Genomic DNA, 15,366 nt, shown 5'->3' with positions numbered 1-15,366 from the left:
AGTGAATGTTAGGAACCTTCCGCGCCACTGGTGACCAAGTACAGCTTGGGGTCACTGTGAGTGTGCAGTGGAGCTGACTTTGGCAAGTTGAGGGAAGGTTCAGACTTTGGACTTTTCCTAGTAGGAGTATCACAGGCACATTTTTTTTTCTTCAGAAATTTAGGGAGAGTAGAAACCTGAACATAGAAAACAAGTTTAGGAACACAAAGGCCTGAACAAAATCACTGGCAGTTACACAATAAAGTAGGTCAGTGATGAGAGCTTTTCAGCAACTTGGGCCAACAAGGCTTCTTCATTTGAAGTGTACAACAAAAGGCATGAATGAACCCAGGTTTATTCTAATTTTGTGGGCTAGTAGATGGTGACTTCATTGGGGAAAAACAGGGAGAAAAAAGTAGACTAAACCCCAAATGTAAGACCTAGCAAATTTTAAGTCCAAGAATCCCCACTGTCTTAGGTAAGGCTTGCCTGGGTTCTTCCAAAATGCAGCAAAGGAGACATGAAGCCTCAAGAAAAATGAAGTCTTTGAGAGGCCCTTTCCCTGAATGTGAGTGTGATGGGTGTTGAATCTCAAAAAGAGAAGATTGCCCTTTCTGACACACTGTTTTTGTCCCTCAGCAGACGAATTTTTTTGTTTTTGTTTTTCTTTTCTCTCCCAATCTATTCCCTGATCATATTTCAAGGTTTTGTCCTCATCAGAATGACAGGAAGTTTCCAGTGTGTGTTTCCTTCAAGTTTGGCTTCCACCTTATTTTCGGGATTAGGAATTTGTTTTTCCCTCTGCTCCTATGACAACCAAGTCTAGAATTCCTATATATAGCCATCCAGTGTCCATTGTCCCCCCAGCCATTGTATCATAATCTTGTGCATCCAGGCCAGAGAACTCTAGTGATGACAGAAGACAAAGAGGTGGTGGAGGCCTTGGCCTGGAGATTTTCAAGGCAAAATCAAAAGGAGGAAATAAAACATGGTTGTCTCTAGAGATTCATGTTCCCATTAAGACACTATCCAGGAGCTGAGATGGCGTATGTTCCAAAGCTGTTTCCGATACAGTTTTCTTTTGGTGCGGTTTGTATATAGCGTTCTTGAGGCTCTTCAAAGGAAACAGTTGGAAAGTTGCATTGGTGATTTGTAGGTGGTGGTGTTGTTCTGGATGTCAAATCTTGCTTCATGTTAGTAGCACAGAGTAGACAACAGGTGCCTTGAGTAGGGAATGAACTCATCCCAAAGGAATATAACCTTAGAATGTGTGTGTGTGGGAGTAGATTCCTTGAGTCTTAACATCTCTGTGCTATATCCACTGTTTACATAGCTTCACAAAGAGTAGATGTTTAGAGAGGTATACAGATGGATGTGATTGGAGTTAAGACATTTGTCTGCAAATTTTATCTTGCAAATATTTTCTCTAATTTTTTTTTTGTATGAATGCATCATGAGTCTGTGACGATAAGGACACATAAGATTCTGTCTCTTGTCTCTCCACAGTGTGACTTCTTGTGTGTTGGATTTTTAGCCCAGTGAGTTAGAATGTGGTGCTCGTGAAATGTGCCCTCCACATGGATAAGGATTCTTCCTGTCTTGTTTTGTTTTTTGAACTGGTGTATTCTGAATGCTTAGAAATTCCTGGCACATAAAAGGCTCGATGGTTTACGTCTCAATGTAAAATGGTGTAGGCTGCAAATATAAAGATGAATTAAGTTGCTTAATGTGGAGAAGCCTTTGTAAAATGTCTCAAGCAATTATGTTTACTTAGAAAATGCATTCAGTCATCATTATTGTGACGATGGGTCAAGTCTGGGACTTTGAGTTTCGGCCCTTTGACTGGGGTCCTCCATTTTCTCTCAAGTATAAACCACATTAACTTACACTGTATCCTGTACTACTTCCAATTTCAGTTCTTTTAAGTGGAATAATTAGACATTTTTGGAGCAGCTTAGAATGGAGCTCTTCAGAATTTTATGTTCTCCTCACTCTTTCTGTTGCTCTTCCTAAACCATAATGTGACAGTCTTTCTTTCTTTCTTTTTTTTTTTTAGCAACTTGATTTTATCAAGTCTTTAAATCATTCAATGTAGGTTTCAAAGACGTAGTACTTTTATACCCATATTTCATCATTCTAGGTAATATTAAGTTGGTAAGTTCAGTGACAAAGGCAACCATTCCCGAGATGTTACAGTGACTATAAAGCTGGTTCCTGTAAGTCAGCATTAGGTCGACTGCTAGAAGTAGAAATGGTTGAGCCTTCTAGACAGTGGCCAGTAGCACCTGCCCAAATACTGTTGCCAGGGTCCATTTTTAGGCAGGATGTTTTTAGGTTGGAGGCATCAGTCTGGCCAAGTCCATTTGGTGAGAGTAACTTAAAAGAGCTTGCGTGAGCAATGTAAGGCATGACAGCATGAGGGCAAGAGTCACAAAGTCTATCTGTTGACAAAGCAGTGAAGAGAGCAGAATGGTGCCTGGACTGTTGGGGACAAACATAGAGGAACCAACATGCCAACTGAGGTGTTTTTTTGTTTTTTTTTTTTGCCTCTAGGGTGACTGACGGGGCTCTGTGCCTGCCCTATGAATCCACTGCTCCTATGACTATTATTTTTCAGATTATTTTTTTGATAGGACAGAGGGAAATTGAGAGGGGAGGGGAAGACAGAGGGAGAGAAAAAGTAGACACCTGCAGACCCGCTTCACCATTTGTGAAATAAACTCCCCTGCAGTTGGGGAGCCAAGAAGCTTGAACAGGGATCCTTGCACAGAAGTTCTTGCACTTTGTACTATGTGCACTTAATCAGGTGCACGACAGCCCCACATCAGCTGGATTTGAAGAGTGGGTTTTCAAGCTAAAAGAAAAGAAGGAATACCGAGTCGTCCTGTTCAAAGACTCCCAGCGATGAAGTATGTAGAATGTGCCAAGAGTCAGGGATTAGCCATATGTGGGGGCTGTATACTTGTCTTTCTGTCTTAAGATGTGAATTGCTTTAGGGTACGGATTGAGTTCACCGTCTAGGAACAGGATCTTCCATTTAATTAGATACTCAGTAGACATTTTCTCAATAAATGGCTGCAATTAAAAAATGTGTCCCTGGCCATCGAGAATTTGTGCTTAACTAAATGTTTTGGCTTTCATTTTCTCTGGGTAGTTGATTCATACTAACCTAGGAGCTTCTTTTCCAAGTCTGCACAAAAAATGTAGTTCAAATATAATTAAATGTGGTTGCTGACACTAAGATACTTAGACTACTTTTCACCTTCACTCATACCCTTTATGCAGAGCTGCAGAAAACTGAGAATTGATCCTCCCATTCTACTTCCTTCTCGGATCACTCAGGACATAAGGGGGCTGTCCTCTGCAGCTCCCACAATTTACTGGCCAATTGATTCTTACTCTTCCTTGTGTCTTCCTTAATGTCAAAAGAGTTGGAACTCTCCCATTACTGTTCATTTGTTCTTCTTGCTTCTTGTATTATTTCAATCAATGGAGCATGTTAGCTAGACATGGAGAAGGGTCTATTGATTTTGATAATCTCTTCCCCAGTAGAACCAAGCTCCTAAAAGTCACCCCACATGTCTCCTTTGACCTTGAGTCCCAAGTACAGACACATGAATTGGCACTAAAAATGCATCAACTTAATGCTTGTGGAATCCGAAGATTTGAGAAAGTTTCATATTGCTGTGCTTATTATTCTTCCAGGGTTCATTTTATGAAATCAAATTATCAGTGACCAAAAACAGAAAAAAGAGAGAACAGGTGAAAACCCTTTAATTTATAGTTACTTAGGTTTGACTTTTGTCTCAGGAGCTAGAGTTAGGTTAAAGAAACTCCTATCTCTCTTGGATTATTATTTAAGTGAAAAGGACAAGAAATATCACCAGGAAACCCAACTAACCTCTCCTTGATTTATAACTAAGCACCACCTGAAAGTTCCCGTTTTCTATTTACATCCACGTAGCTCTCTTTTCCTAGCCAAATTCCACCTGAAGAATTCTAGGAGATTATTATTTGAGGGTCATTTATGAAACATTACCATAACGTGTGTTCTGAAAGATTACTAGTTTTGGGTAATCTGTATAGCTTGCTTATAGAAATATCTACTATATATGTGTCTCTCACCCATTTTTTGGTTTTGTTTGGTAAGTTTTTTTTTTTTATTTTAGATATTCTCTCCCGTCTTCATAAGACCCATCTTCATTTTGTTTATCATTTTCCCCACAAGCTCTGAAATGCTCGTTTTAATGTTTTCTCCCCTCTTCATTTTAATGTTATTTTTGCCTATGCTGTGGTCATTTCTATCTACTTAAATGCCATATCTTCTCCTCTACTTGAGCATTTCTACCTCTCTTCCTCTTGCCCTGACCTCCCTTTTTCATCTCTGCTGTGTGTTTGTTGCTGAGGGGCTAGTCAGATGTTCTTTCTTCTTCTGACTTGTATCTTGGGACCCCAAGATCACCACTAAATATAGATACTAAGAGACAAGATTCAGATTTTAGAGTCACACAGATCTTGGTTTAAATCCTCAGTACCATGGTTACCAACTGTGCTCAGCCTCAGCCAGCTTGCAGATACACCGGTCATGAGAACTTAAGCTGCACACCATCATTGTGACTGAGTTGAGTTGAGTTGAGTTGAGTTGTGTTGAGCTGAGTTGAGTTGAGTTGAATTGAGTTGAATTGAGTAGCTCACTGTGCTGTTCAGGAAATTCTATGCCCATGTCTATAGGTGTAGTGACCATCCAATGTTAAAATCTCAGTTTGATCCTCTCTTATCAAAGTATAATTATTTTCTTACTGTGGGCAATTCATGAAATGAATAGATGCCTATAACCTAGATATATTTGAGAGCTATAATAACGAGTCCCTTTCTAAAACTATACACAAATCAGTTCACTAGTCAGAGAAATTCTTAGAACACTGTCTCCGAGGTGTTAGAAATGCGTGGAATTACCTAGTTGCTCTTTGGTGTTGCTGCTCTGTGTCACTTGGCCAGGCAGGTGATAAAGAGGTAACTTGATTGACCTGCAGTTGGGTACAACTTCTTGGATTCCAAGCGCTATTTGGCATAGTTCCTTGTGACTACAGACCTGTGCTTCCAAAGCACAGAGTGTTCTTCCTTCTCCCTTATGCTTGGAATAAAAGAGAGCAAGCAATCTTAGTGATGATTTTTAACTTACATGACATTTCCTTCACTACTCATAGCCTGTTTGCTTTTCTAACCTTCTTCCTGCTCCTCTGTGCTTCATAAGTAAACTGGAATTGTATAGCTTAGCAAAAAGTAGAAAAAGTTGCCTTTTCTCTTTTTAAAGTTCTGTGGAATCAACACATGCTTATGCCTTTGTCAACCCCATGCTCCAAATACTAAAATTTTACATTACTCACAAACTTCAAGTGAGAGTGCATCTTGGCACCAACAAGGGAAGTAAAACTCTAAGAAGACTCTCAAGGTTATAACCAGGGCAGTGTTACAAGTATATCATCATCAGTAGGATTGGCTTATATCTGTAAGTCCGTCCATTTGATTTTAACTAGGGAAACATTTTCAATGTGGACGTAAGAAAGTGATGAGCTTCCCTTTCTTGGAATGTTTTCCTCACTGCTTCTTGCATTTCTATTTCTTTAACATAGTATATAAATATCTGAGTTAAGATTTAGAATTTGCTTTTTGAGATGAATGGAATAATGGGCACTATGTCCTGAAGACTGGAGGAAAAAAAAAAAGACTCAGTGTAAGGAGGCTCCTTTTCCTTGTAGAGGTCTGCCTACGAGTCTAGTGTTAGGTTGGTGATAGATAAGAGGTCAGAGGAGATGGGTTCAGTGAGGGTAGACAGCATAATGGTTATGCAGAGACTCTCAAGCCTGAGGCTCTACAGCCCCAGGTTCAATCTCCCACAGCACCATAAACCAGAGCTGATCAGTGCTCTGGTTAAAAAAAAAAAAAAAAAAAAAAAAGGAGGTGGGGTGTTTACCTGCCTCCTTTGATTAAGAACTACTTGGTTTTTGTTTATTTGTTTTTATAATTTTGCTATTAAGAAGATTAAAGCTATTAAATGTTTTGTGCCAGAGATGGCTGTCAGCACCCAAGCTAATTTATGAGGTGACTTCCCTGTCTTGGGAGGAATTGTGGGTCTGTGCTGAGAAAGGAACAATTAATTGAAAGTTCTGCTCCAACCTTTAGGTACTAACGTTATATATGGGAAGCAGTACTCAGCTTTGGCCATTTTGGTCGTAGACTTGTGGTTTGTTATTTAAGAATAAGCCATTACAGGCAGTAGTAGGATACTGGGGGTCTTGCGGGGAACATTGCTGTGAGGGTACATAATGTACAGCCCAGACCTGAGTTGACAACAAGAGAGGCCTATTTGTATTTCTGCATGAGTTTTAAACAGGGGTGAGTCTTGAGGGCTTCAATACAGAACATCTTGAACAGTCTGTGCAATGGTAAACAAACCTGCTATTGAAAAAAAGAATGAGAAGCTGACAATTGCACTATTGTGATCCTAAGGAGTTCATCAGCTGGGGTTGAGGAAGAAATGAGGAGATAAAAGAACTCCAGTCAAACGAATACAGTTGCGTCATTCTTTCTTCCTTTGTACACCTGGTAGCGAACCCATAGAGGCTCTGAGGTATTGTTCAGGTTTTCTTTTGTTTCATTCTCTATGTGTGTGGCAGGTTTGTTGACAATTTCCAGTGGGGATCTTTCTCAGTCTTGAGGAATACGAATTGTGAAGTGGAGAGAAGAGAACCAGAAGGACAGATATTTTAGTATTTTGGAGACAAGAGGTGGTTCCCAACTCTAGGAGACTTGTCTGGGTTTTGCTTTTCCTTGAGAAGAGACCAACAGGATGGGTGGTACTCATTTTACCAAATATGGGCTTCACAGAATTCCTCCATGTCCCACCTCCAGGAATCGAACTTTGGAAAATCAAGTGTCTACCGAATCACAGGTGGCTGCTATCCTTTCCATCCCCTTCCCCCCTGTGTTTTTTGAAAGGCTTTGTTGTCTTTTCATCTGTGTGGCCATTCCTGGACTTCATTCTTAGGCAGCTGTAGGTTAGACAGGACAGTGCTGTTGAATTCCTAACCTTGACATTCAAAGAGTGTCAAGAAAAGGGTCAGGACCTGTCTCCTTTCACTTTCTTTCTTCTTTTTTTTTTTTTCAACCTGAAATTCCTCCTCCTCCCCCACCAACCTGCCCACCTAGATCAGAGTCCTGCAGCACTAAAGCTCCTCACAGTTCAGATTTGTGCCTGTCCACTGCCGACATTTTCTTCAGAATCGCAGACTTTAAACCACCTTTCAGGGAAACTTGTCTGGGATTTCATTTTAAGGGGATTTATGAATAAATCTCCATCTTAATGCTGACTAAGCTTGAAACATTCGTTCCCAGAGAACACTATTGGATTTTCACATTTTAAAATTTCTATCACTTGACGATGAAGGCAAAAAGCTTTTTTTTATATTTTTGAGTGCCCGTGTACTTGAGCATTTCTGTTAAAGACTTTCTTTTCTGCAGCTGGGGGTGGGGGCTGGCTGGGATAATTCTGGGCTGCAAAAACCCGTCCACGGTGCATCATCTGTTTGGCTTTTTCGTACAGACTCATATGGACATTCTGCGGGTTTCTTATCTCACCTAGGAGGACCAGTATTTTGTGGCAGCCTGTTGCCCTGCTGTCATTTCCTTTAAATAACAATTGACTGAAAATGAAAGCCAGACTCAGAGTGCGCCCCCCGCCCGCTTCCCCTAAGAACTACTCACAGCCGACACTGGGAGTTTCCAGTGTGGAACTTCTGCTGTGTTCTCCATGTCCAGTGTCATGCTTCCCTGTCTGTCCACAGACTCCTCCTACTCAGAGCCTCCGGATGTTCAGCAGCAGTTGAACCACTATCAGTCCGCCGCCCTGGCAAGGAACAACAGCCAGCTTAGCCCCGTGCCTCTCTCTGGAGCCTCCGGGGGCACAGAGCAGAAAACCGAAGCTGTTCTGCACTGCGAATTCTGTGAATTCTCCTCTGGCTACATCCAGAGTATCAGACGCCACTACAGGGACAAGCATGGTGGGAAGAAGCTCTTCAAGTGCAAAGACTGCTCCTTTTACACAGGTTTTAAGTAAGTAGCATGGACGGACGGACGGACGGACGGACGGCGGCCTTGAGAGGCGATACAGTGTGGCCAGCTCTGCCCCTTAACCCTGTTCTTCCCTTCTTTGCTTCTGCCTAGAACTCAGGTTAGGCGCTGACCACAGCTTGATACAAAATCCATCCATGGACTGGCTCCAGAAAATGGATAAAGAGCTTGTAAAAAAGTAAAAAAAGAAATGTTAGAACAGATGAGGAAGGGCTAGAGAGCACATGGTGGTTCTGCAAAGAGACTCTTGTCTGAGGCTCCAAAGTCCCAGGTTCAAACCCCCACCCCCTCCAGCACCACCATACACCAGAGCTGAGCAGTGGTCAGATTAAAGAAAAAAAAAAAGAAGAAGAAGAAGAAGAAGAAGAAGAAATAAGGGATGGGGTAGTGGCACAGTTGATTGAAAACACACATTGCCATGTACAAGGACCCAGGTTCAAGCCGCTGGTCCCCACCTGCAGCGGGTGGGGTAGAAGCTTCATGAGTGGTGAAATAGGCTGCAGGTGTCTCTCTGCCTCTCTCTATCTTTTTCCCTTTCAATTTCTCTCTGTCTCTATCCAAAATCAACACATGAGTAAATAAATCATAAATCTGATAGGGGAGGGGTAGAATACTATGTCTCTGGTTCTTTCTATGTAAAATAAAGACAGTAGTACCTATCTCACAGGGATTTTATTAGGAGTAAACAAACCAGTGTATCTGGAGTGTTTACAGTAGGGTCTGGCACAAAGAATAGTAGTATTGTGGACAGACAGCTATTTTAATGATATAACACCAAGCTATATTGCTGGGCTGGGAAGATAGCATAATGCTTATGCAAAAGACTCATGCCTGAGGCTTTGAGGCCTTGGGTTCAACCCCTAGCACCACCATACGCTAGAGCTGAACAGTGCTCTGGCATATCTGTCTCTCTCTCATTAAAAATTAATAAATAGGGAGTCGGGCGGTAGCGCAGCGGGTTAAGCGCACGTGGCACAAAGCGCAGGGACCGGCATAAGGATCCCGGTTCGAGCCCCCGGCTCCCCACCTGCAGGGGAGTCGCTTCACAGGCGGTGAAGCAGGTCTGCAGGTGTCTGTCTTTCTCTCCCCCTCTCTGTCTTCTCCTCCTCTCTCCATTTCTCTCTGTCCTATCCAACAACAATGACATCAATAACTAATAACTACAACAACAAAACAAGGGCAACAAAAGGGAATAAATAAATAAATATTAAAAAATTAATAAATAGTAGTCTGGGAGGTGGCGCAGCAGTTAAGGAACTAGACTCTCAAGCATGAGGTCCTGAATTCAATCCCCGGCAGCACATGTACCAGAGTGATGTCTGGCTCTTTCTCTCTCTCCTCCTTTCTCATTAATAAAATTTAAAATAATAATAATAATAAAATAAAATAAAAACTAAATTGCTATTATCTGTTCCTACTGCTGTCAGAAAAGCTGTGCATCAAGCCATCTACTGCTACAGTACAGATTCCACATTGGAAGAGGGATGAATCTTCTTCCACCAACGTCATCGTTTCTGGAGTCTGACAGAAAGGGTGTGATATCTCTGGCTCTTAATTTGGTCCCGTTGTTTTTCAGATAAATAATACATGTCACCTTAACCATGAGGAAACATCCGAAGGACCTTGGTAACAAGGGCCTCTGACAGATGGACACGCATCCCCAGAGAGAGCAGTGGTTAATAAGAGAGGCCCACGCCCATTCAAGGCTCGGTTTCATCCATTTTTGTGAGACATTGAAGGCCCTCTAATTGTGAAAAGAATAGAGAGGGGAGAGGTAGCAGTCCCACTCTACCTCCAAGCTGAAACGCCAGCTCTGAGTTTAGTTTAGAAACAAACATCATCATAACTGCTCATTAACCTGCCTCTCCCTCCCTCCCTCACTCCTTCCCTCCCTCCCTGGTGAAGGTCGTGCAGGCACTTAGTAGATCAGCCCAGCTTCAGAATAGTCCCTTTCCTTGCAAGCATGACAAGAAGTCTGTTTTATGGGCCAGGGAGATAGTTCACCTAGACAGGCAGCTGCTTTGCTCCCTGGGTTCAATCCCAACCACACTGCGCTAGACAGACTTTGGTCCTGCAGTTGGTCTCTCTCTACTCTTACTGTTTCTCCTACTCTTTCTCTTACTCTTTCTCTTTCTCTTTTTTTTATCTTTTAAAGATTTTATTTAATCATGAGAAATGATAGGAGAGAGAAAGAGAGGTAGTGAAAGAACCAGACATCACTCTGGCACATGTGCTGCAGGGGATTGAACTCAGGACCTCATGCTTAAGAGTCCAATGCCCCATCTAGTGTGCCACCTCCCGGACCACTTACTCATTCTCTCTCTCTCTCCCCCTCTTAACACTTTTGCTCTTACTCTTACTCACTTTTTTTTAAATCTTTTAAAGATTTTATTTATTCATGAGAAATGCTAGGAGAGAGAGAGATAGTGAAAGAACCTGACATCACTCTGGTACATGTGCTGCAGGGGATTGAACTCGAGACCTCCTTGAGAGTCCAGTGCCCCATCTAGTGCGCCACCTCCCGGACCACTTACTCTCACTCTCACTCTTACTCTGTCTCTCTTGTAGTCTTTCCATTTGGAACACTTGATCTGGGACAGTGGAGTCTCGGTGATAGGAAAGATAAAAAAAAAAAAAAAAAAAGAAATTTGAGGGAGTTGCACAGTAGCACAGCGGGTTAAGTGCACGTGGCGTAAAGCACAAGGACTGGCATCGGGATTCCGGTTCGAGTCCCCGGCTCCCCACCTGTGGGGGAGTCTCTTCATAACCGGTGAAGCAGGTCTGCAGGTGTCTATCTTTCTCTCCCCCTCTCTGTCTCGTCTCTCTATTTCTCTCTATCCTATCCAACAATGACATCAATAACAACAATAATAACTACAACAATAAAACAAGGGCAACAAAAGGGAATAAATATATTTTAAAAAATTAAAGAAAAAAAAGAACTTTGTTTTCTTAGGAATGTTTACTTTAAATCCACAGTTTTGGTCTGGGAGCTAGCTCCACCTGGTAGAGCACATTCCGTTCTGTGTGAGGGGCTCTGATTAGAGTCCTGGCGTCATTTTCTCCCAACGTGGGGAGTCACATTGGTAGTAGAACAGTATTTCAGCACTCTTTCTCTTTCTCTTCCTCCTCCTTCTTCCCCTCACCATTCCGTCTCCAGAAAATAAAGACTAAAACAATTGTGCCAGGGAGACTGCTCAGCAATGTGAGGCCCGGGGTTCTCTTTCCACTGTCACATTAATTAATAGACCATTTTTAACTTTTCCAAGCAAAGTGTTTGAAGAATCCATTAAGTTCTTTTTTCTTTTTCATTTTTATTTTTTTATTTATTTTGGATAGAAACAGAGTGAAATTGAGAAGGAAAGAGATGGGAGAGAGAGAGAGGAGACTGACCTGTAACACTGCTTCACCACTTATGAAGCTTCTCCTTTGCAAGTGGGGTCTTGAACCCTGGCCCTCACACACTGTGACCTTATATGCTCAACCAGGTGCACCATCACCCGGCCCCGTTCATTTTTCGCTAAGCCCTGAATCCAGCTGAGTGACAGCACCCCCCCCCCCCAAAACAAGTCACCTCAGCGTTCAGTTACTGGAATTGCGACCTGGGGGCTGGTGGTCAGCAGCGTCTCTGGCCCTGGCAGTGGGCCTGTCCCGCCCGCAAGGTCCTAGGCCGCAGACCAGGGGCGTGAGAATGACGTCAACCCTTGTGGCTCACCTTCTCTCTCCCCACCACTCTCCAGATCTGCTTTTACTATGCACGTGGAAGCGGGACATTCCGCAGTGCCCGAGGAGGGTCCCAAAGATCTCCGCTGTCCCCTCTGCCTCTATCACACCAAATACAAACGCAACATGATCGACCACATCGTGCTACACCGAGGTAAGCCTCCCGATCCAGTTTGCTTGGAGCATGGCGGGGTGGGGCGGCTGGGGGGCGGCACTGTAAGGCTGGCCTCTCAAGGCAGCAGGGGGCACCTATGCCCTGGCCCCTTGTTCCTCACTGTATCTCTAGACAAGAAGCCGCAGTGATAACCACAGTGACAGCAGGGTAAAATCCCTTCCTGCTGAGAGGATTTCCTCCACCTGGAGAGAGGCAGAGGTGATGATTCTTCAGGGGCTCCAGCGTGGGGGAGCCCCTGAAGAATAACCTTTCCAGCCCTCTGCTCTCACAGTTCTGTGCTTGGCCTATAATGAGCCTAAGGGAAGAGGAATGAATGGCTTATTATAAAATACAGAGATAAGTGGATGTGAACTGATCCAAATGATGATTTCCAAAACAGAGTATGGAATTTCCTTTGAGGTGAATGGAAACAGCAAATCCTGAACAATAAAAATGGCCTGTGTGCATTAGGGAACACATGAGCTTGGAATTCCTTAACTGCTGTCAACTGTTCTCGTGTCTGACAACTGCTTTCACCTGGATAGAGAGAGGACAGTTATACCTACAAGGTGACTTGGACAGGGTCTAGAATGTTCCAGAATGGGTCCATACTGGGTGTTCTTTGAATGTTAGTTCCTCTTATGCATAATGATTTTCTTTTAAGAATCTCTGTCTTTTCTTTGTGTTGAGTGATTCTGGTCAGTCAAAATACTTAACACCAAGTTTCCCCTGCATTAGAAGGAAACAAGTTTGTGTAGCAACTGCTTTTTACTGAAACATTCTAGCCAGATGCATTTAAAAAATAAAATTACAGGGGCCTGGTGGTAGCGCACCTGGTTGAGTGCACATGCTATAGTGCACAAGGACCCGAGTTTGAGCCCTCTGCCCCCACCTGCAGTGGGAAAGGTTTGCGAGTGGTGAAGCAGGAGTGCCAATCAATCAATCTATCATCCATCTATCTATCTATCTATCTATCTATCTGTCTGTCTGTCTGTCTGTCTTCCCCTACCCTCTCCATTTCTGGTTATCACTATCCAGTAAATGGAAGGAAGGGAGGGAAGGAGGAAGGAAGGCAGAAAGAAAGAAAGTAAATAAGTTAGTTACTAGGAAACCTTTGCCAGTTTATCTTACTGTTTCTTTTTAAATTTTTATTTAAAAAGGGGAAATATTGACAAGACCATAGAAGAAGAGGGGTGCAATTCCACACAGTTCCTACCACCAGAACTCTGTATCCCATCCCCTCCCCTGATAGTTTTCCCATTCTCTATCCCTCTGGGAGTATGGACCCAGGGTCATTGTGGGATGCAGAAGGTGGAAGGTCTGGCTTCTGTCATTGCTTCCCCGCTGAACATGGGCGTTGACAGGTCAGTCCATACTCCCATCCTGTCTCTCTCTTTCCCTAGTGGAGCAGGGCTCTGGGGAAGTGAAGCTCCCGGACACATTGGTGGGGTCGTCTGCCCAGGGAAGTCAGGTTGGCAGCATCTGGAACCTGGTAGCTGAAAAAGAGTTAAGAAATAAAGCCAAACAAATTGTTGACTAATCATGTACCTAAAGGCTGGAAAAGTGCAAATGAAGATTTGGGGGGGGGGTCTCCATTTTGGAAAAAGCTAGTAGGTCTGTTTTAGGTGTATTCCAAGGGGGCCCATGACCCTACTAGTTTTTGCCTGAACCTGACATCTGATATGCAGGTGGACCCAAGTTATTGTCTGGGAAACTGTGTCATAGTTGGAAAAATGATTAAAAAGCTGGATCAGGGAAGAGAGTAGCTCCCAGATACGGGAAAAGTGTATAAATATTGTTGATTGTAAATCCCATCGATTTGGTCTGGGGCCCATATTCAGCACAGGAGCCTGTGTGACCTCTGCGTCCCTGTAGGTCTGAGCTTGCATTCTGTGGTCACGGCTAGGAACATTCCAGGCTATGCCAATTTCAGGACCTATCGTCATCCTCGGGTGATAGGTAGAGTATGTTGTCCAGCCTCCCTTCGGAGAATGAAACAGTCCTTACCGTTGTTGATCCACATTAAGGGTAAGGTCCTATCCCTGTAGGGATAAATGTGCATATGCCGTATCTCATGGGCCCTGGTCTGTATCTAGGTTTTGAGGTTTGTTAAGTGCAGAGTAATGAAGCTAAAGTGTCGACATTCCACAACTGACCGTGTCTGGACACAGTCCAAAGTGAAACATGCTGAGGTGGTACTGGTTTCGTTGAGTAGGGTGGGGTCAGCAGAGGCAGTATCAATTGGTGTGACTTGGGAGAAACACAGGAAAGTGCACCCCACCCTAGAGGTTTCAGGATTGGGAAAAATATGGGCTTTATAGAGGAAGGGGGGAAGGTTCCTCCTGTCTTAGGGTTTAAAAAGGCAATAGATAGTTATAGCTATACCCAAATTGTTTGGCAGTTGGGTTAATTTTGAAAGTCCCATTGTTAGGATTTGCTGTAGCATACAAGACCTCACCATAATTTATGTCCTTTTATGCTATTTACCTATAGCTGTAGCTTATAAAGGAAAACCACCAGTTGCTTCTGTCCTCCAAGGTGTAAGCTTTAAGGAGATTTAATATTTCAAAGAGCAAGTCATTATCAGAAATGTATTGACAATTTGAGCCCACTGTTCAAATTCAATCTGATTACCAATATGAAGTCTTAAGTGCTTAGACTGAAGGAACATATACTCAGAGCTCTCTGTGGTCTATGCGTCAAAAAGTTGGAGACATTTCACCTATTTTTCCTCTCATATAAGATTTGTAAGACTATAAGTTAATAGGGGTGTACATTAACACTATTCCTACCACCAAAGGTCTGTGTACCTCCCCCCTCCTTGCTACCCCTCTCCCCACCCCCCCAGTGAAGCTGAACATCTACCCTCACCCTCCACCCAGAGATTTTTACTTTGGTGCCCTACTCCAAACTCAGTCAGATTCTGTATTGAGTTTCCCTTTCTGTTCTTCCTTCTCAGCTTCTGTTGATGAGTGAGATCATCCCATACTCATCTTTATCTTTGTGGCTTATCTCAATTAACATAATTCCTTCTAGCTCCATCCAAGATGGGTCAGAGAAGGTGGGTTCATTGTTCATAATAGCTGCATAGTATTCCATTGTGTAAATATAACACAGCTTTCTCAGCCACTCATCTGTTGTTGGGCACCTGATTTGCTTCCATGTTTCAGCTATTATGAATTGTGCTGCTCTGAACGTAAGTATGCACATGTCTATTTTGTTGGGTGTTATGGAGTCCTTAGATTATATCCCTAGGAGAGAAATTAGTGGGTCATACGGGAGGTCTGTTTCTAGCCTTCTGAGAGTTCTCCAGACTGCTCTCCACAGAGGTTGGACCCATTGACATTCCCACCAGCAGTGCAGGAGGGTTCCTTTGACCC

General features: G+C 43.1%; 1 protein-coding gene across 2 annotated transcripts in view; it reads left to right on the top strand.

Annotated features, from left to right (window-relative positions):
* The window catches only part of ZNF462 (zinc finger protein 462), a 181,686-nt gene that overhangs the window by 123,868 nt on the left and 42,452 nt on the right, over nucleotides 1-15,366 (top strand). For both annotated transcript variants that reach the window (XM_060199055.1, XM_060199054.1), the window contains exons 8-9: nucleotides 7,824-8,091; nucleotides 11,850-11,986. In XM_060199055.1, coding sequence (XP_060055038.1) covers nucleotides 7,824-8,091; nucleotides 11,850-11,986 — 405 coding nt within the window. The remainder of the gene's footprint in view (nucleotides 1-7,823; nucleotides 8,092-11,849; nucleotides 11,987-15,366) is intronic.

Source organism: Erinaceus europaeus, chromosome 10 (genome assembly GCF_950295315.1).
Source record: "Erinaceus europaeus chromosome 10, mEriEur2.1, whole genome shotgun sequence".
NCBI lineage: Eukaryota > Metazoa > Chordata > Mammalia > Eulipotyphla > Erinaceidae > Erinaceus > Erinaceus europaeus.
The sequence above is the reverse complement of the archived record's forward strand: the minus strand, read 5'-3'. Positions and strand labels throughout refer to the sequence as shown.